The sequence below is a fragment of the Heptranchias perlo genome, chromosome 17 (genome assembly GCF_035084215.1).
Source record: "Heptranchias perlo isolate sHepPer1 chromosome 17, sHepPer1.hap1, whole genome shotgun sequence".
Lineage (NCBI taxonomy): Eukaryota > Metazoa > Chordata > Chondrichthyes > Hexanchiformes > Hexanchidae > Heptranchias > Heptranchias perlo.
Window position 1 is genome coordinate 29,933,246 of NC_090341.1, and position 20,483 is coordinate 29,953,728.

The window sequence follows — 20,483 nt, forward strand, 5'->3', positions numbered from 1 at the left end:
CACCACCACTGACCGAGCTGACCGAGTCCTGAAGGACATAGCTGCGAGACTGGGCCTGCGGCAGGTGGTGAGCGAACCAACACGAGGGAAAAACTTACTTGACCTCGTCCTCACCAATCTACCTGTTGCAAATGCATCTGTCCATGACAGTATTGGTAGGAGTGACCACCGCACAGTCCTCGTGGAGATGAAGTCCCGTCTTCGCACTGAGGACACCATCCAATGTGTTGTGTGGCACTACCACCGTGCTAAATGGGATAGATTCAGAACAGATCTAGCAGCTCAAAACTGGGCATCCGTGAGGCGCTGTGGGCCATCAGCAGCAGCAGAATTGTATTCCAGCACAATCTGTAACCTCATGGCCCGGCATATTCCTCACTCTGCCATTACCAACAAGCCAGGGGATCAATCCTGGTTCAATGAGGAGTGTAGAAGAGCATGCCAGGAGCAGCACCAGGCGTACCCAAAAATGAGGTGCCAACCTGGTGAAGCTACAACTCAGGACTACATGCATGCTAAACAGCGGAAGCAACATGCTATAGACAGAGCTAAGCGATTCCACAACCAACGGATCAGATCAAAGCTCTGCAGTCCTGCCACATCCAGTCGTGAATGGTGGTGGACAATTAAACAACTAACGGGAGGAGGAGGCTCTGCAAACATCCCCATCCTCAATGATGGTGGAGTCCAGCACGTGAGTGCAAAAGACAAGGCTGAAGCATTTGCAACCATTTTCAGCCAGAAGTGCCGAGTGGACGATCCATCTCGGCCTCCTCCCGATATCCCCACCATCACGGAAGCCAGTCTTCGGCCAATTCGATTCACTCCACGTGATATCAAGAAACGGCTGAATGCACTGGATACAGCAAAGGCTATGGGCCCCGACAACATCCCAGCTGTAGTCCTGAAGACTTCTGCTCCAGAACTAGCTGCGCCTCTAGCCAAGCTGTTCCAGTACAGCTACAACACTGGCATCTACCCGACAATGTGGAAAATTGCCCAGGTATGTCCTGTCCACAAAAAGCAGGACAAATCCAATCCGGCCAATTACCGCCCCATCAGTCTACTCTCAATCATCAGCAAAGTGATGGAAGGTGTCGTCGACAGTGCTATCAAGCGGCACTTACTCACCAATAACCTGCTCACCGATGCTCAGTTTGGGTTCCGCCAGGACCACTCGGCTCCAGACCTCATTACCGCCCTGGTCCAAACATGGACAACAGAGCTGAATTCCAGAGGTGAGGTGAGAGTGACTGCCCTTGACATCAAGGCAGCATTTGACCGAGTGTGGCACCAAGGAGCCCTAGTAAAATTGAAGTCAATGGGAATCAGGGGGAAAACTCTCCAGTGGCTGGAGTCATACCGAGCACAAAGGAAGATGGTAGTGGTTGTTGGAGGCCAATCATCTCAGCCCCAGGACATTGCTGCAGGAGTTCCTCAGGGCAGTGTCCTAGGCCCAACCATCTTCAGCTGCTTCATCAATGACCTTCCCTCCATCATAAGGTCAAAAATGGGGATGTTCGCTGATGACTGTACAGTGTTCAGTTCCATTCGCAACCCCTCAAATAATGAAGCAGTCCGAGCCCGCATGCAGCAAGACCTGGACAACATCCAGGCTTGGGCTCATCAGTGGCAAGTAACATTCGCGCCAGACAAGTGCCAGGCAATGACCATCTCCAACAAGAGAGAGTCTAACCACCTCCCCTTGACATTCAACAACATTACCATCGCCGAATCCCCCACAATCAACATCCTGGGGGTCACCATTGACCAGAAACTTAACTGGACCAGCCATATAAATACTGTGGCTACGAGAGCAGGTCAGAGGCTGGGTATTCTGCGGCGAGTGACTCACCTCCTGACTCCCCAAAGCCTTTCCACCATCTACAAGGCACAAGTCAGGAGTGTGATGGAATACTCTCCACTTGCCTGGATGAGTGCAGCTCCAACAACACTCAAGAAGCTCAACACCATCCAAGATTAAGCAGCCCGCTTGATTGGCACCCCATCCACCACCCTAAACATTCACTCCCTTCACCACCGGCGCACTGTGGCTGCAGTGTGCACCATCCACAGGATGCACTGCAGCAACTCGCCAAGGCTTCTTCGACAGCACCTCCCAAACCCGCGACCTCTACCACCTAGAAGGACAAGAGCAGCAGGTACATGGGAACAACACCACCTGCACATTCCCCTCCAAGTCACACACCATCCCGACTTGGAAATATATCGCCGTTCCTTCATTGTCGCTGGGTCAAAATCCTGGAACTCCCTTCCTAACAGCACTGTGGGAGAACCGTCACCACACGGACTGCAGCGGTTCAAGAAGGCGGCTCACCACCACCTTCTCAAGGGCAATTCGGGATGGGCAATAAATGCTGGCCTCGCCAGCGACGCCCACATCCCGTGGACGAATAAAAAAAAAAAATTCCACCAGTGTGCAACCACAAGAAAAGATCCACATTGGTGTGCACCAAATTCCCTGGGAGCTGCCATGATGCTTTCATAGTGCAGCAGTTCAACATCACCCACCTGTTCATACCCGGAAGCATCCTTAAGGGGTGGCAGCTAGGCGACAAAGGATACCCCCTTCAAATCTGGCCGAGGAATCCTACCAGTGAACCTCAAGAACATATGGCTACTTGATGCGTCATCAAGCAAGTCATCCGTATGCTCATGACGCGCTGCAGGTGCCTGGACAGGTCTGGAGGCGCCCTTCAATACTCGCCAGCGAGGGTCTCTTGGATGATCACTGTATGCTGCATTCTGCACAACACAGCGCTGCAGAAAGGACTAGAGGTGGAGGAGGAATAAGCCCCTCGTCATCTGATTAGGATTTTAATCGAGAGGAGGAGGAAGAGGAAGATGGGGCTCCCAATGCCAGATCAGCCGCTCACATGCTGCTCGGGATGGCAGGGATGCTCTAAAAGCTAGTTACTTTGGACTAGCGTGAGTGACTATCATATCCCCTGGTACTTTCCAACCACCGCCCCCCCCTCCCCACCACCCTCACAGACATAAAGCAGTCCTGTAACCAACCATCCATCCATTGCACATGCACCAATTGGCCCGGTCAGTTCATGTCTTGACATTCATCACCAAGCAACTGAAAAGCTGAGTTACTGCTCGGCACGGAAGAATGGGCAACACGGGGAAGTGGCGTAAATTAATCAATTTTATGTGAATTGACTAAAAAAGGAAACTTAATAGCATAACGTTTTCACAAACACCCCTGTGCATACCCTTGGTGAACTGCAAAGTTTTTCTTTTCCTTTTTTTAACCGCTCCTATCTGGTGCAACCCCTGTGGCTTCAGCAGACATTGAGGCAGGGTGCTCTGATCTGTGCTCTGACTGCTGAGATGCTCTTGGCCGATGACCTCTGGGTGTTGGAGCCCGTGAGGGCCCTGCCAACGACTGCTCCACCTGCACCTGTGCAGGAGCAGACCCTGACATGGGGAGAGGAAGCTGCATGTTGGGTACTGGTTAAGGGGGGATCAATGGGTGAGATGTGCGAGCACTTTGAATGGAGTTTCCACTTCCATTTCTCCTTTCGCCATCATCTGTCTGTCCTGGGCCAGTGACACATCACTCCTACCTCTCTGCGGGAGAGCAGCTTAGTGCAGATCAGTGACGCCTTGTAAGGATTTGGCTGACGTATCTGTCATCTTGTTTAAGGTGGCAGACATGCTGGCATCCATAGTCTGCATGGCCGTAATCAGGGCCTACATGAACTGATTAGATTGCCACGATTGAAGTTCCATAGAGGAGGCCACTCTATCCATGCTAAGACATCCTCACAATGGCCTGCGACATCACTCCACAAATGCTTGAGCTGGACTCCTCCATCCTCTCTGCTATTGTGGACAGTGCGCAGCACGACTGCCAGTACCTCGCAAATTTGTTGTTGTCCCTCCATGATTATCCTTTTCATCGGTACCCCTCAGGATTCAGCATCTAAGTCCATCTGAGCTGAGCTTGGAGAAGAGTGCGCCCTCCGACGCAGACTCTCCACAGCTGTCCCAACCACCGCTCTCTGCTCGTCCACATTGTGAACTGTGATTCACCAGGTGACAACCCAACTAACTGTCTAACAGGATCCACCGAAGTGCTGGTATCTGCACTGGTGCCTGGTTAGCATGGGTCCTGTGATGGTGCACCCTCAGAGGGAATCAACTCCTCTGAGGTATCATCATCTGCAAGGTCCATGGACTGCTGTTCTTCTCGTGATGACTGTGAAGGAGAGAAGAGATGGATCTGAATTAGTAATGGCAATGTAAAAATGTCGCTACTTAGCATAATTAAGATGATGGTATTTCACTCGGCGCTGAAATCAAGTCAATGTGACTTCGTCTTATACAAGATGTGGGTTTGAGATATTTAATACTGTCACCAGGCAACTACGAGCTCCTAGTCTCTCCATCTCCAAGCGTCAGGGATGCAGATATGCCACTGATCTCCATGACCTCTTCCTCTGAAGATGTCAGCTGCACTACTTGTAGTGGGCCACCTCCAGTCCTCTCCCTCTCCCTTGTATTTTGTACATGCTTCTCCTCAAGGGGGAATGACAGACTTATGAGTAAGGCATGTGTTCACTCGATGGATACAGTGCATTCGGTGAGGGTGACTGTCAGGCAGATGCATCACAATTGTCACTGCATGCATTTGAGGATGTGAGGTGACATCACATTGCATAAGGATTTGGGTGAGTGGCAGTGGTGGATGAATAAATGGGGACGTGAGGAAGTGCATAGAAACTGAACGATGGGTGCTCTTGAAACTTAAGTGGCTGTGAGGAGTGATGTGATAAAGTACTCTTGACAAGACAGAGTGAGAAGTGGGGGTGCACTGCAGGATGTCGGTGAATCTGCAACTGTGCTCACCTTTCCTGACTTGGTTAGGTCATTAAACCGCTTCATACACTGGATCCAGGTACAGGGCACTATGCTCCTGCTGCTAACCTCCTCAGCCACCTCTAACTATACCTTCTTGGTGACAGCAGCAGGCTTCTTCTTGCCTTTGCTGGGTAACAGTACCTCCTTACTGCACCCAGCAATACATCAAGTGGCACGTCGTTGAAACGGGGCGCAACCTTTGAACATCCTGACTCCATCTTCTAACTTTTCCGTGTCTTTCTAAATGCTCCCAACTCCTCCAAATTCCATCTTTGAATTGGCCCATTAAATAGTCGAGTTGAGATTGCGTCATGCGGGTGCGCGTTGGAGACGTGAAACCCGGAAGTAAAATGATAATGAGGTATCCATGTTGAAATTGGACATTCCCACAAACCCAAGCATCTTCTTGCCCACTATTGCCCTCCCCCTGCTCAGAACCTGCCTCTGCGTTATTATCAGGCCCATAGAATTTAAAATCAGAGAGAAGCAAAACATTTCAGTTTTCTCAGAATTATTGGAAGATAACCTGCACTAATCCTTCAAACAAAGTTTATAATTCAATTTGATCATGAATGATATTAAAAGTGGACAGCAAAAGGAAGCCATTTTATACCATTGCAATGCAGTAATTTAAAGAACTTCTATAGCAGATCCTCAGCCACAGCCTCAAGTGTGGCTGTCATGCTTTCTCAGCAACACCATGCTACTTTCCTTTCCGCCATTCCCATTCTCAGAATTACCCTCCAATACTTCAACATCCAGCAGTCCCTTTCCCCATTGTTTCCACATCATGCCACTGCCATCCTACTTCTTCCAAACCCCCAAACCACCTTCCTATCACTGCCATACCCTAGCACCCTCCTTCCACCACATCCATACTCCCAATACACCAATTCCAAACCCCAGAACCACTTGTTACATTTCCGCGGTTTCTTCACTCGAGTTATTTTTGATTTCCACGTCTCAGAATATTTTTATAGGTGAGACCTCGCTCTGTGTCCTGGACAGAGTGTTTTCACTTCCTCAGATATTTTAGTAAATTCATAGCCCATCCACAGAACGAACAGAGAAACTTCATTATTATTATTTCAGCTACTAGTTTTGTTATGAAATCTCATGTGATCCTCCTTGTCTTTGAAAAGCAATACGATAATGTAACACGAGACTTTTAAACTTTTAACTACCAAATACATTTATTAATAACAGTAAGAGTACAAGCAAACAGTAGCAGTAACACAAAGTATGTTTTACAGTAGTTTTATAAGCTGAGCTACCTCCTCGAGTGGTAAAAGAATATAAGTAGCTTGCAACTGCTGCACTAAACTAAGGTCAGGTTTTAGCATAGTTCATGTGCTTATGTGGTAAATTGGGTATCTCACCGATGTAATCTATCTTGCTGCACCTTTCCACCACTGTGAACCTGTGGGCCTGTAACTTATTACACCACATTGCCAAAAGAACTTGCATGTTCTGGCCTGCCTGGTACTCCTGGTGCTTGGCATTGCAGTCGTACCAGTTTTTCTGACATCCCTGAATAGTGGCTTTCATTTGTAATGCCAAAGCAAAAGTCCATCCTCATAACAGTACTACCCTGCTGGTTCAAGCTGTGTGTCCCCGATTCCCTGAACAATAGCAGTAATGTTTTACTCATGCCCTCAGACAAAGCAATCAGCTAGAGCCTGGCAGAACTTTCTGTTTCCCAATCCAGATTTTGATGTTCTAATTTAGGATTTATACACCACTGGCAACCATCCTTAAAACAGCTCTTTCCAAACCTCCAGGCCCACAATATCCAAACCACAAACCAACACGAAGTACAGGCAAAAAGAGAATTTAGTTATTTGGTCTTTGAGGAGCAGATTGTTCCGAGTCATGGGCCATTTGTTTAAGTGTCATATGTTAATGTCACCTGCTGTTAAATTTCATTAAAAAAAGATGCAATAATTAGACTAATTATTTTTCATCCAGTCTTTGTCTAACAATACGAACATTTTCACCATAAGAAGCAAATCCCAAGTTAACTTGGGTTATGATTTAAACAAACAGGTAAGATTCCCAATAATGATGCTGGAAATCACAGCTAATTTTTAAAAGTTTAGTTTATCTTTACTAATGGTCAGTTGAACATTCTGCAAGAGGTCCAGCACTAAGATCCCTAGTTACTAAAGCTGCGCATGTTCAGAACCTACAGGGTTTTATGTACACAGCGGCCCAAAAAAAAATTGAACGAGCATGCCCAGCTGTACAAAAAAAAGCCCCCGGCCATTGAGAGAGGGTCAGCCTCTGGGAACAAAACGTATTGGACAGACAATTTTATGAGTAAGTTCCCATATTTCTTTCCCTAACTTTAGAGTCCTGTCGCAAGGAGCAGTAGTGAAGGTAGTGGTCATCGAGTGACACGTCACCCTAATAGCTCTGCCAGCCTCTAAGTTGGAGGTTACTGGCTTGCTCAGATACCATGGCATTTGAAATTAGCGTTCATTAGCTTTGGGACTTGTGCAATGTTTTAATTATAGAATCATAGAATGGTTATAGCACACAAGGAGGCCATTCGGCCCATTGAGCCCGTGCCGGCTCTTTGTAAGAGCAGTCCAGTTAGTCCTGTTCCCCTGCTCTTTCCCCATAGCCCTGCAATTTTTTTCCCTTTATGTATTTATCCAATTCCTTTTTGAAAGCCACGATTGAATCTGCTTCCACCACCCTTTCAGGCAGCACATTCCAGATCATAACTAATCACTGCGTAAAAAAGTTTTTCCTCATGTCGCCTTTGGCTGTTTTGCCAATCACCCTAAATCTGTGTCCGCTGGTCCTCAACCCTTCCACCAATGGCAACCAATTTCTCTTCATTTACTTTATCTAAACCCTTCATGATTTTGAACACTTCTATCAAATTCTATCAAATTACTTTACATATTCAAGAGCAAGACTGAATTTGACAAACTGTTGTGAGATTATTACCAAATATTTGTGAAATAAAACGCTATTTTACACCAGACATTGTTAATGTGACATGCCAACTCTGGATTCGATGCTGACATAGTTTTGGCTGTTTCACATCTGTAAGCATACAGACTCTGCTGCTAACAATTGTCCAGGGGACAAAAGCCAAACACGGTTTTTGCCTTAAACTTACCATCAGCTGGTGTGCCAAGCAGCTGCCATGCTCCCATTTGCAAGCTGCAGAGACCCTGTGGGGTAATGAGAAATAGTAAGAAAAAAATATTTTTCAGGTCTGAGGCAAACTTCAAACAACATGGACTTTGTCTGGGACTTCACTAAAAGTCTTTCAGGTTCAGCATGTTGAGTAAAACCAGATGTTGTTGCATACTTTTAATTTGGTATAAAGCCATGACGTGCCCTTAAATAGGCACAGCTGCATGCAACAAACATGATTTTATTACCACCTTGAATCAGAATTTCTACATATGAAATGTTGCAAAAAATCTGTTTGATTTGGCTAAAAATTGGGCTCTTATCAACTGTGGAATAAATTACACTGTAATTCTTCTTTTAGCATTTGTTCATTTTATTGGAGCTTAATCACACTAATACACATCGATTTATCTGTTCATAAATATATTCCCTATTGCCTGAAGGGTAATGACTTTGTACCAGACCATATTTATATTGGGTCTTTAAGTATCTTTATAACTTTGGGAATTGGGAATAGTTAAATCTCACTTGGCAAGAATATTCTCTCTTTCTTTAAATAAACTGGTGTTTGTTGAACCTTTTAACTATTTTTGTTAGTATTCAAAAGGATTGTTTCATTTGAACTCCAGCTAATGAGCTTAGAGTATGCAGCTGAACATAGATTGTATTTAACTGAATATGTAATAAGTAATTTGTTTTCTTGTACTCCTGTCACAGGAAGCGATTATCAATCATGTCTCCCTGGATAAACTCTACCTGTTTCGTGTTCAAGCTGTGTGTCAGAATGATCTGCGAAGTGATTTTAGCCAGACAATGCTGTTTCAAGGTGAGTCAACATGAGAAAGATGATCAAACTTTGAAATGCTTGTGATTATTTAAATGGTAATAAATGGTTTATTTATGGTCAACAACACCATAAAGCAAGTATAAATGCAAGTTCTTTACTCTGCTTCTGTCTCTCCCTTTCCACTATGGGTCTTCCATTGTGAGGTTTCTGTCCTATGTGCTGGCAGGATTGAACAAATCTGATCAATTCATAAGTGTGTAAATATTTTTAATTCCATGGGATAATAGCATGTGGTTTAGTGAGATTCAGCAGCTGTTTTACAAACCACTATCGAAATATTTTCTAAAATAGTCATTAATAAGCAAATCATTATTACTGTTGTAATTAATGCAGGTTAAAAGTGATTACATTTTGAGAGATTTGTAAATTCAAATTACAATAGAAGCAAAATCTGCAAAAATACAGAAGTCTCACAATTCACAAATATGCAGAGACGATATCAAAGCAGTGTTTTCGGAACAAAGTAAACCATTGGGTAATGCAGTGCTGAGATAGCAAGGAAATGCTGGGAATCTGAGATAAAAACAGAAACGGCTGAATATACACAGCAGATCCATCAGCATCTGAAAAGAATGGAACACTGAATTGAAGAAAAGTGAATTTTTCAAAAATTTCCTATTGAATTGTTTGGACAAATTTTTACAAATTGTAAATTTTTCATATTTCTGATTGTACATATGGGGAAATATAACAAGCATGAGTGTCTATAAAGATGCAATATGGTGTTTGGATATTGTTATAAACTGATAGCAAAGTTCAAGAGTTTTACATTGTGTTCTGAACCCCAAGAATATTATTTGACCTTCCGATGTTATTTACTTTTTATAATGTACATTATTTAGCATTGTGTATTTTAATCCATTTTCGAGCTGTTGGAGATTTCTTTATGACTATTCCATATGTTGTCACTAAGAATGTTGTAAAACATTGTGTCAATCACTGGCCAATGGTCACAATGCCATCACCTGATGGGAAGAGATGGCATTACTGAAAAATAATAAACATTCCTGAATACCTTATGCTAAAATAATTGTACTCTACACATTTGAATAACTGTTTTCAAAAGGGGAGCAAATCAGTGAAATAACTAATTGAGGGGGAATCAATGGTAAATCGCACCTTGTTTGTTTTACAGTGAAGTATTCAGCTACATCCCTCTGCCTAGATATACTGGAGTATAAGTGGCCCTGCATCATCCATCCTTCCATTCTCTCTTACTCTTCTTTCCCATAACTCATAACGACAGTTTTTATTCTTGTCAAATGCTGAGTTCAGTGGTGAAATAGTTGTATTATGGAATGACAATAATGTAGTTATCTCTTCCTTGCAGATGTATTCTGCACTATGATAAAGCTGTGCATGAAAACACTTTGGGCTTTCTAAATAGCATTTAGATGACATTGCTTCTAGAACCAGATGGATGTGTGCTGGGTGACTATCCATACAAAGGATGAGGGACAGATGAAGTAAATTGAAATCAGATTCAAATTGATGTATGGCAAACTGTGGTTTTAAAAACAGAAACACAAGACATAAATTCAAACGGTGATTCAAGATGGAAGCAATTGTTCAGAGCCTGACTGAAGTGATGCATGTGTAAAAAGACATAATTTTACGATTGTCGCCCATTCGGTGATTGGAGCATGCACAAAAAGGGTTTGGTATTGCACATATTTGTGTAAATGTAGGGTGAGGCCTGGACTGGGTTCAGCTTTGCTGCCTCTGCAATTTAGTACTTACCAACAGTCAACGTCCATGCTCATCGGCACTTTTACATCCCTGTAGAACTGTAACTCAGCAAGGTGATGGGACATTGGCCTGAAAAATCAGAAAAATCTTTTTGTGGAGAGGGGACAAGAGGAGTTCAGAGTTTTTAAACTTTCATCTTATGATTATCAAATGATCAGTGGAAAATAGGCTTATAAATAAACACTTTCTTTATTCCAGATCTTTCACACATGATAGTAGGAAAGAAAAAGTTATAATTATTTTTGTCTTTCACATCCTCAGAATGTTCCAAAGTGTTTCACAGCCAATTAAGTACTTTTGAAGTGCAATCACCATTGTATTGTAGGTAAACATGGTAGCTAATTTGCACACAAGGTCCCACAAAGGGCAATGAGATAAATCACCAGATAATATGTTTTGATGGTGTTGGTTGAGGGATAAATGTTGGAAAGGACACTGGGAGAACTCCTCTGCTGTTCTTCGAGTAGCCCCATTGGATCTTTTACATCTAACTGAGAGAGCAGATCAAACTTGGTTTAATGTCTCATCCGAAAGACAGCACCTCCAACAGCGCAGCACTCCCTCAGTGCTCTACTGTAGTGTCAGGCTAGACTATTTGCTCAAGTCCCTGGAGTGGGGCTTGAACCCACAACCTTCTGACTCAGAAGTGAGAGTGCTACTACTGAGTCAAGGGTGACACTAGGAGTATGGCCTAGCTTGATAGGTTTTAGAGAAACATGTGTTGAGAATGCACATAAACATGTTGTTATATTGCAGGGCAGTAATATACATGCTGTCCTCCTCCCACATAATTCCCAATGCCTGTGGTATTAGAGTTCATTTTTCCCCAGCATAAGTCTCTTTCCTCCTCGTCTTGTACCCATATCTGTGGCAGATGCCAAACTTGTAATAACACCCTTATTGTAGATATTTGTATTTGATTTGCCATTCTGACAGGATGGCCCTTAGGATTCACCCAGGCAGTTACCTCAGTTTGCTACAAAGCTTGATTTAGATCAAGAAACTGTTCTCCTGTTGTTTTGTCCCCTTCTGCACAAGTCAGATCAGGAACATTGTTTCCACTGTGTAGATGCTTGCAGAATTCTGAATTAAGAGGGTATGTTTTCTGGTAGCTAAAGCCAGTGGATAGAGGAGTGGAACAGGTTTTGGGGCACTGGAAAAGATTTCAGCAGAAGAGCTGAAAATGCAACTTTTATTGAAGCTAAATGGATGGAAAGACATTGAAGTGAAGAGCACCGCGTGGTTGGCAAGTCAACTTAAAATTAATGTTGGGGTTGGTGTTGAAGCACCACAATTGCATGTTTGAAGTGGTACAGGATGGAAGAGGTGTGCCACAGAGATCAGCAGACACCAGAGGAGGGCTGCCTCCCACCTGACCATATGCCACCATCTATATCTGCAGACATTGGCAGACATATTTGGTGAATGGTGGCCAATTTGCTTGGAGGCTCCAGATCAGCATGGAGCCAGTTCCATATAGGAACATAGGAACAGGAGTAGGCCATTTAGCCACTCGACCCTGTTCCGCCATTCAATGAGATCATGGCTGATCTGTGACCTAACTCCATATATCTGCTTTAGCCCCATATCCCTTAATACCTTTAATTAACAAAAATCTATCAATCTCAAATTTAAAATTAACAGTTGTACTAGCATCAACTGGCGTTTGCGGAAGAGAGTTCCAAATTTCTACCACCCTTAGCACATAGAAGTGTTTCCTAACTTCACTCCTGCCTCTAATTTTTAGGCTATGTCCCCTAGTCCGAGACTCCCCAACCAGCGGAAATAGTTTCTCTCTATCTACCCCATCAGTTCCCCTTAATATCTTGAAAACTTTGATGAAATCACCCCCTAATCTTCTAAATTCCAGGGAATACAACCCTAGTTTGTGTAATCTCTCCTTGTAATTTAACCCTCGGAGTCCAGATATGATCCTAGTAAATCTATGCTGCACTCCCTCCAAGCCAATATATCCTTCCTAAGGTGCTGCGCCCAGAACTGAATATAGTCCTCCAGTTGTGGTCTAACCAGAGCTTTGTATAGCTGTTGCATAACTTCTACCCCCTTGGATTCTGGTCCTCTCGATATAAAGGCTGGCATTCCATTAACCTTTTTGATTATTTTCTGTACCTGTCCATGATATTTTAATGATCCATGTACATAGACTCCTAAGTCTCTTTGGACCGCCACTGTTTTGAGCTTTTCACCATTTAAAAGGTACTCTGATCTATCCTTTTTAGGTCCAAAGTGAATGACCTCACACTTGCCAACATTGAAATCCATTCATCACAGTTTTGACTATTCACTTAATTTATCAATATCTGTCTGTAATTTTATGCTTCCATCTACATTGCTTACAATGCTGCCTATCTTTGTGTCATCAGAAAACTTGGAAATGTGGCTCTCTATTCTGTCATCCAAGTCATTAATAAATACAGCGAATAGTTGAAGCCCCAGCACAGATCCCCATGTGCCGCCACTAGTCACATCCTGCCAATTTGAGTACCTGCCCATTAACCCTACCCTCTGTCTCCTGACGCTCAGCCAATTTCTTAACCAGGTCAATAATTTGTCCTCAATTCTGTGAGCTTCAACTTTAGATAACAGTCTCTTATGAGGGACTTTATCGAATGCCTTCTGGAAGTCCATATAAACAACATCCATAGACATTCCCCTGTCCACTACTTTACTTACCTCTTCAAAAAATTCAATCAGGTTCATCCGATATGACCTACTCTTTACAAATCCATGCTGGCTTTCTCTGATCAGCTGAAAATTTTCAAGGTGTTCAGTCACTCTATCCTTAATTATAGACTCTAACAATTTCCCGACAACAGATGTTAGGCTAACTGGTCTATAATTCCTTGGTTTCCCTCTCTCACCTTTCTTAAATAGCGGAGTGACATGTGCAATTTTCCAATCTAAGGGAACGGTAAATACTGACACGAAGTAATTATTTAACATGTCCACTATTTCCTTATTTTCATTTATAATATCACCATTATCAGTTTTTAAGGGGTCCCACATTTATCTTGACCACCCTCTTTCTCCTAATATAATTGTAAAAAATGTTTGTGTTGATTTTGATATCCCTTGGAAGTTTCTTTTCATACTCCCTTTTTGTAGTTCTTATTACCTTTTTTGCCACTGTTAGCTGTTCTTTGTATCTCTCCCAGTCACCAGGATCTGTGCTATTTTTTGCATTTTTGTATGCTTTTTCTTTTAGTTTTATGTTGCCTCTTACTTCTTTTGTCGTCCATGGCTGTTTTTTTGGCAAGTAGAGCTCTTTCCCCTTAGGGTTATAAACTGGTTCTGTATCACATTAAATTCTTTTTTGAACACCTCCCACTGATCTTCTGTCGTTTTACCCGTTAATAGATTTGCCCAGTTTACTGTGGACAGTCTCTGTCTCATCCCGTTGAAGTCGGCCTTACCTGAATTTAGAATTTTAGTAGCTGATACGGGTTTCTCCCTTTCAAACATAACGTTGAACTCGATCATATTATGATCGCTATTAGATAAATGTTCATGCACCGTTAGGCTGTTAACTACATCTGGCTCATTACTCATTATTAAATCTAATATGGCCTGCCCCTTGTTGGTTCTAGGACATATTGTTGGAGAAAGCTGTGCTGAACGCACTCAAGAAATTTGCTATCTCTCTGACATGAGCTCGTCTACTTATCCCAATCTATATGAAAGTTAAAATCACCCATTAAAACCATTCTGCCTTTGCGACATGCTTGTCTAATCTCAGCATTTATACATTCTGCCACTTCACAGCTGCTATCACAGCTCCCACTACAGTCTTAAATCCTTTTCTATTTCTTAATTCTACCCATAAAGTCTCCACTGCCTGCTTACCTCTTGTTATATCCTCTCTTATCATTGAAGTAATTTCATCCTTAATCACGAAGGCTACCCCTCCTCATCTACCAGTTTCCCTATCCTTTCTGTAGACCTTATAACCTGGTATATTCAGTTCCCAGTCCTGATCGTCTTGCAGCCGTGTCTCAGTAATGGCTACCATGTCGTACCCTTTAAGTTGAATTTGCGCCTGCAAGTCATTCAATTTGTTCCTTATTCTCCATGCGTTTGTATAAAGAACGCTTATTTGGGCCACATATCCTCACCTGTCCTTCGACTCATATTATTTTTCTCACACATTTCTTATTTTTCTCTCCTGATTTAATTACTTTACATCTTTAAGTTTTCCCTTTACTTTTAGTGCCTAAAGCATAATTTCTGACTATCACTCTACTCTCGTCCTTTTTGTTTGGTTTTAGAATTATTATTTATACTACCTTTTCCATCTGAGCCCTCTTCCCCTCCCACCCCCCCAATTTGCTAGTTTAAAGTCCTTGTGACCACCCTATTTATCCCTTGCGCTAGGACCCTGGTCCCAGCTGGTTCAGGTGGAGCCCATCCCAACGGTACAGCTCCTTCCTGTCTCAGTATTGGTACTAGTGTCCCATGAAATGGAACAACTCCTTCCCACACCACTCCTTCATATCTCTGCCATCTGCTGAAGAAACACCTACAGCCAACCCCCACTGGCAGTGACAGTCAAGGTCATCTACTCCCTCAATTTCTTTGCCTCCCTATCCTACCAGACTGGCATAGGGATCATCGGCAGCATCAGCTAATGTGCTGACCATATGTATGTGAAACAAGTGAGTAATGCACAGGTCAGCACATTCATCTCCTATCCACAGAATAGCAGCAACAGCATGACACAGTTGTCCAATGTCATCACTCTACCGCATTTCCCAAAATAAAGGGGGCATTAATGAAAGCCTGTTCCATATCCAGCATGTACATCAACGGCCATGTATCATGCAGGTAGGTTGTGTAACAATGATTTTGTGTGAAACCCTTTGCATATATGAGTATACCAAAGGTGTCACTTGTAAGTTGTAGCTTCAATTTGTGCTTTGCTTGAGTATGAGCATATAGAGCTTGCCATGGGCTAGCAGTATTTATAGAACTAGTTGACAGCATTTTGTGGCTTGCATATTTGGGCTATCTGCGTGCTAAATGGTACTGTTTGGTTGACTTACCTGGCAGCTTCTATAAGGTATGATATCTTCTTTCACATCTGTTCTCAGGTCGTGTAGATACTGTATGAAGCATCGAGCCTGGCTGCCACCTCCTGCAAGGCATACTGCACTGCTGTCCTCTGGGGAGAGTGCACTGGAGGGCAACCCTCTTCACACTTACCGTATGTAGCAGTGGGGGCAATCTTCGACTTCTGCCAAAATGGTCATGAAATCGTCAGAGCAGCCACGCTGCCTGTCCAAAGTCGGTATCGGGAGGCCGAACCCTTTATGGTTCAGCACTAATTCGACTGCCTCCAGCTAGCTGCGGGTGCCAAATGGGCACCATTCTGCAGCTTGCCGGTTTTTGGAGGGTGGAAACTTGACCGGCTCCCACATTGAGCCAGCTGGCAGGTCAGGCCTGGGTTGGGGGTGGAGGCGATCCTGGAAGGGCCTCTAATGGGCCAGCAGCAGGCCGGAGTTTTTTTTGCGGGCCCGGGAGGAGTATTCCTGCCCTTCCTGGCCCTACAAAAATTAAAATTAAAAGTTTCCTGGGCCATTTTTTGAGCATCCTTCAGTGGTCCCTCCACCCAGTCGTATCTGATCATTACAATCGAGGTTCTACAACCAAAGTTTAAGAAACCTCACATCGGAAACAAGCAGGCGAACTGCTCACCTATTTCCGGGTCAGCCTGAAAATTGCATCAGACAGGCCTTGGGCATTAATAGGATAGCCAAGGTACCCCTCCCCTCTTGATTTTCAAATGCTGAATGCCCATTTTTCAGCCGAGAAATAGGCAGTCAGCGATTAAAAATCACTTCAAGTATCTCCATGTTCTAGCCATAAAATGGGGTTCAGGAACTGCACAGTTCTGTCACTTACCTGTCTGCACATTTATTTTGTTAGTCACTAGCTTTTGCCAGCCACTTTTTTGCCTAATACAGTCTATATAAAGAAATGTACTTCAAAAATATTAATAGCCTTTAGACCCTTTATAAAGACAATGATTTTTATCCTCATAAAGTGACCATTTTCATCTTCCATGGATGCATCCCTTTATATTTTGGCTGCAAGCCTTTAATGCCTGCTAAGATGTATAAATTCCGGCCTTGCACACTTCCCCTCAATGAGCCTTCCAGCCCAATTTGGGCTGGGAGCTTATTATAAATAATTAATTGGAGGCAACCCCAGAAAATCCTGGCTGTTTGGCCCAGTGGGAAGTTGGCGAGCATTATGCTTGCCATCCGGTCCCACCACTTCAGTGCCGGTATCAGAAAGTATGCCTGGAGCAGAAAGCAATTTAGGTTTGTTGACAATTATTCATTTCCTATAGTGCAGGGATCCAGAAGAGACCTAAATGGATGGTTGCATATCTCCCACATCATTTTGCAGGAAACAAGATGAGGATACTGTTTAAGAATAAATTGACCTCTTCAGTGGCTGCTTTCTGGGCACTACTCAATCAGGTTCCAATTGATAACATATGCAAGGCTGTCACATGAAGCAATTTTCTTGCATTTGCTATACATTATTACTTGAGATTTAATTGCAGCACACAACAGCACCTTTGGCAGAATGGTCCTGACAGTTACATATAATGTACAGTGCAGAAACAGGCCATTTGGCCCAATGGGTCCATGCTGGTGTTTATGCTCCACACGAGCCTCCTCCCACCCTTCATCTCACCCCATCAATTTATCCTCTATTCCTTTCTCCCTGATGTGTTTATCAAGCTTCCTTTTAAATGCATCTATGCTAGTCGCCTCAACCACTCCTTGTGGTAGCGAGTTCCACATTCTAACCACGCTCTGGGTAAACAAGTTTCTCCTGAATTTCCTGTTGGATTTATTAGTGACTATTTTACATTTATGGCCACTAGTTCTGGTCTCCCACCCCCCCCCCCCCCTACAAGTGGAAGCATCTTCACTACGTCTACCCTATCAAACCCTTTCATAATCTTAAAGACCTCTTTCAGGTTACCCCTTAGTCTTCTCTTTTCTAGAGAAAAGAGCCCCAGCCTGTTAAATCTTTCTTGAGGTATAACCTTTCAGTTCTGGTTTCATCCTAGTAAATCATTTTTGCTCCTTCTCCAATTGCTCTATATCTTTTTTATAATATGGAGACCAGAACTGTTCGCACTATTCCAAGTGTGGTCTAACCAAGGTTCAGTACAAGTTCAACATAACTTCCCTGCATTTCAATTCTATCCCTCTAGAAATGAACCCCAGTGCTTGATTTGCCTTTTTTACGGCCTTAATAACCTGCATCACTACTTTTAGTGATTGTGTATCTGTACCCCCAGTTCCCTCTGCTCTTGTACCCCATTTAGACTCTTATTATCCAAGGAGTATGTGGCCTCCTTATTCTTCCTACCAAAATGTACCACTTCCCACTTATCTATATTGAAATTCATTTGCCCATTCTGCAAGTTTATTAATGTCTTCCTGTATTTTGTCGCAGTCCTCCTCAGTATTAACTATACCCCTCAATTTGATGTTGTCTGCAAATTTTAAAAGTGTACTTCCGATTCCCAAGTCCAAATCGTTTATGTAAATGGTGAACAATAGTGGTCCCAGCACCGATCCTTGTGGAACACCACGTCCCACCTTTTTTCAGTCTGAGTAACTACCTTTAACCCCTACTCTATTTTCTGTTGTGTAGCCAGCTTGCCATCCATTTTGCTACTTGCACCCTGACTCCACATGGTCCGACTTTAGTCATGAGTCTACGTGGTAACTTATTGAAGGCCTTTTGAAAATCCAAATATATTACATCTACTGCATTATTCTTATCTACCCTTTCTGTTACTTCAAAGAATTCAGTAAGGTTGGTCAAGCACGACCTTCCCTTTTGAAATCTGTGCTGACTATTCTTTATTATATTTTCGGTTTCTAGATGTTTTTCTACAACATCTTTGAGTAAGGATTCCATTATCTTTCCTACTACAACGTTATGCTAATTTGTCTATTGTTCCTTGGACTTGTTCTATCTCCCTTTTTAAATCTAGGAATCACATTAGCTGTCTGTCAGTCCTCTGGCACTATTCCCTTTTCTAATGAATTTTTATATACATGTGTAAATATAAAATTTGTATGTTGATATCATGGCACACTCAGGGGCCTATCTTGTAGGGTCTTCATTCTTCCAATGATGTACTTTTTTAAATATACCATGGGCCCTGTAAGAAAATTGTGTGTGTGTGTGTGTGTTGGGGTGGGGGGGATGTTGTATTGAGTGGTTAGTTAATTTCAAGTCAAAACAATGGGTTGCAGGCCCTGGGGCTTTACAACATAAGAGTAGGAGACAATGTCTGGCACTGGCTATCTGCAACGTCATGAGAACTTTATGTAAGCGCCCAGTATGTAGCTTTTCCAGAACCCACCATACCAGGAATGGTTTCAGTGGTTCATGATCAAATGGTGTGTGATGGATGCATAACATTTTAAATATAAAGAGGATCCTGCAATAAATGCTGGCCTCGCCAGCGACGCCCACATCCCATGAACGAATAATAAAAAAAAGTAATCTGTCTTTTTAAACTAAGATCAAAATGCATGCTGCTGAATACATTTTCACCACCAACCAGTTATGACCAGGAGATATATATTCATTTTTTTGTTACATTTCAAAATGACTTCTTTTATAATTGTTTTTATTTGTAAATTCAGTTGTTTTGAGTTTATCATTTATATTAAAAGGTTTTTTTGTTCTTCTTCTAGCTAACACAACTAGAATATTTGAAGGAACCAGGATTATAAAAACAAGAATGGTAAGTGCAGAAATTAGTCTTTTCTTTTTAAAATGCATCATTTTAATCTGTTTCCACCCCCGGGTGCATGCAGGAAAAATGGGTGGAAATTGTGGTATCGTTGTCCATCTGTGAACAGTTGCTCCACACAGCAGTTAAATATTACAGATTTTCATTTTTTACTTCAAATAGTAATCACCAATGAAACTGTATAGCAGACCCTGTACGTTACTTTGCCTGAGGCATCCCAGACATGTGGAAGAATCTGTAATATAACCAGTGTGGATTGATACTGTATGTGGCTCTTCTGATAGCAGTGGTGCAGGCTCATGTATGTCACAATGCCTCCTCTGAAGTCCAAACTGATTTTCGGCAGCACTGCTGCAATATAAATGAGGAAGTATGACTGTCACTGGAGGAGCTCAGAACGTGGTTTCCTGAAGCCGCGGGGGAAGAAATAGTGGAACTTCCATTTTTATTAATCATTGTAAATGCTACAAATTCAGAACACTGGGAGCTAACCCGTAACGTGGAACTGCTTGAAATATTGTGCAGTATAAATGGAATATTAGAGTGTATGTATTCACAAATTCACTCAGCTAAATGGTCCTGCTATGTAGATTCTGCTTGAGCCAACACTAAATCTGCACAGAGTTCTGCTTCCAAGCATCCAAATCGTATAATTTAAACTTCTTCAGTGACTTCTCATCATACACTTAGGGCTACATTTTATTATCATTGTTTGCGCTGTAGTTCTTGGTGCGAATTACAGTTAATAGCAATGCAATGTTCAAGATTAGTTTTACACCTATTGATACAGAGATTAGTTCTGTTAGATAAATTTGGGAACAGGTCGTCTCCCTACCCTCTTAGCTGTGGAGTTTTGAAGGTGTAAAGGGAGCTGGAGTAAATGCCACTAAGACCAGTTGGAACCTGTGCACAAAAACACTCCTATAGTGGGTTTTAATGCAAAATCCACAGTATACTAACTCTAGAGGGTAGCAATAATCCAATCACTAATTCAGACTCTTCAAAACCCCCACCCTATTCCTTTTC

The 20,483-nt window shown here is 42.8% G+C and overlaps 1 protein-coding gene across 2 annotated transcripts in view; it reads left to right on the top strand.

Annotated features, from left to right (window-relative positions):
- LOC137334222 (receptor-type tyrosine-protein phosphatase gamma-like) overlaps window positions 1–20,483 on the top strand; it is a 549,824-nt gene that overhangs the window by 401,828 nt on the left and 127,513 nt on the right. For both annotated transcript variants that reach the window (XM_067998832.1, XM_067998831.1), the window contains exons 10-11: window positions 8,764–8,872; window positions 19,399–19,448. In XM_067998832.1, coding sequence (XP_067854933.1) covers window positions 8,764–8,872; window positions 19,399–19,448 — 159 coding nt within the window. The remainder of the gene's footprint in view (window positions 1–8,763; window positions 8,873–19,398; window positions 19,449–20,483) is intronic.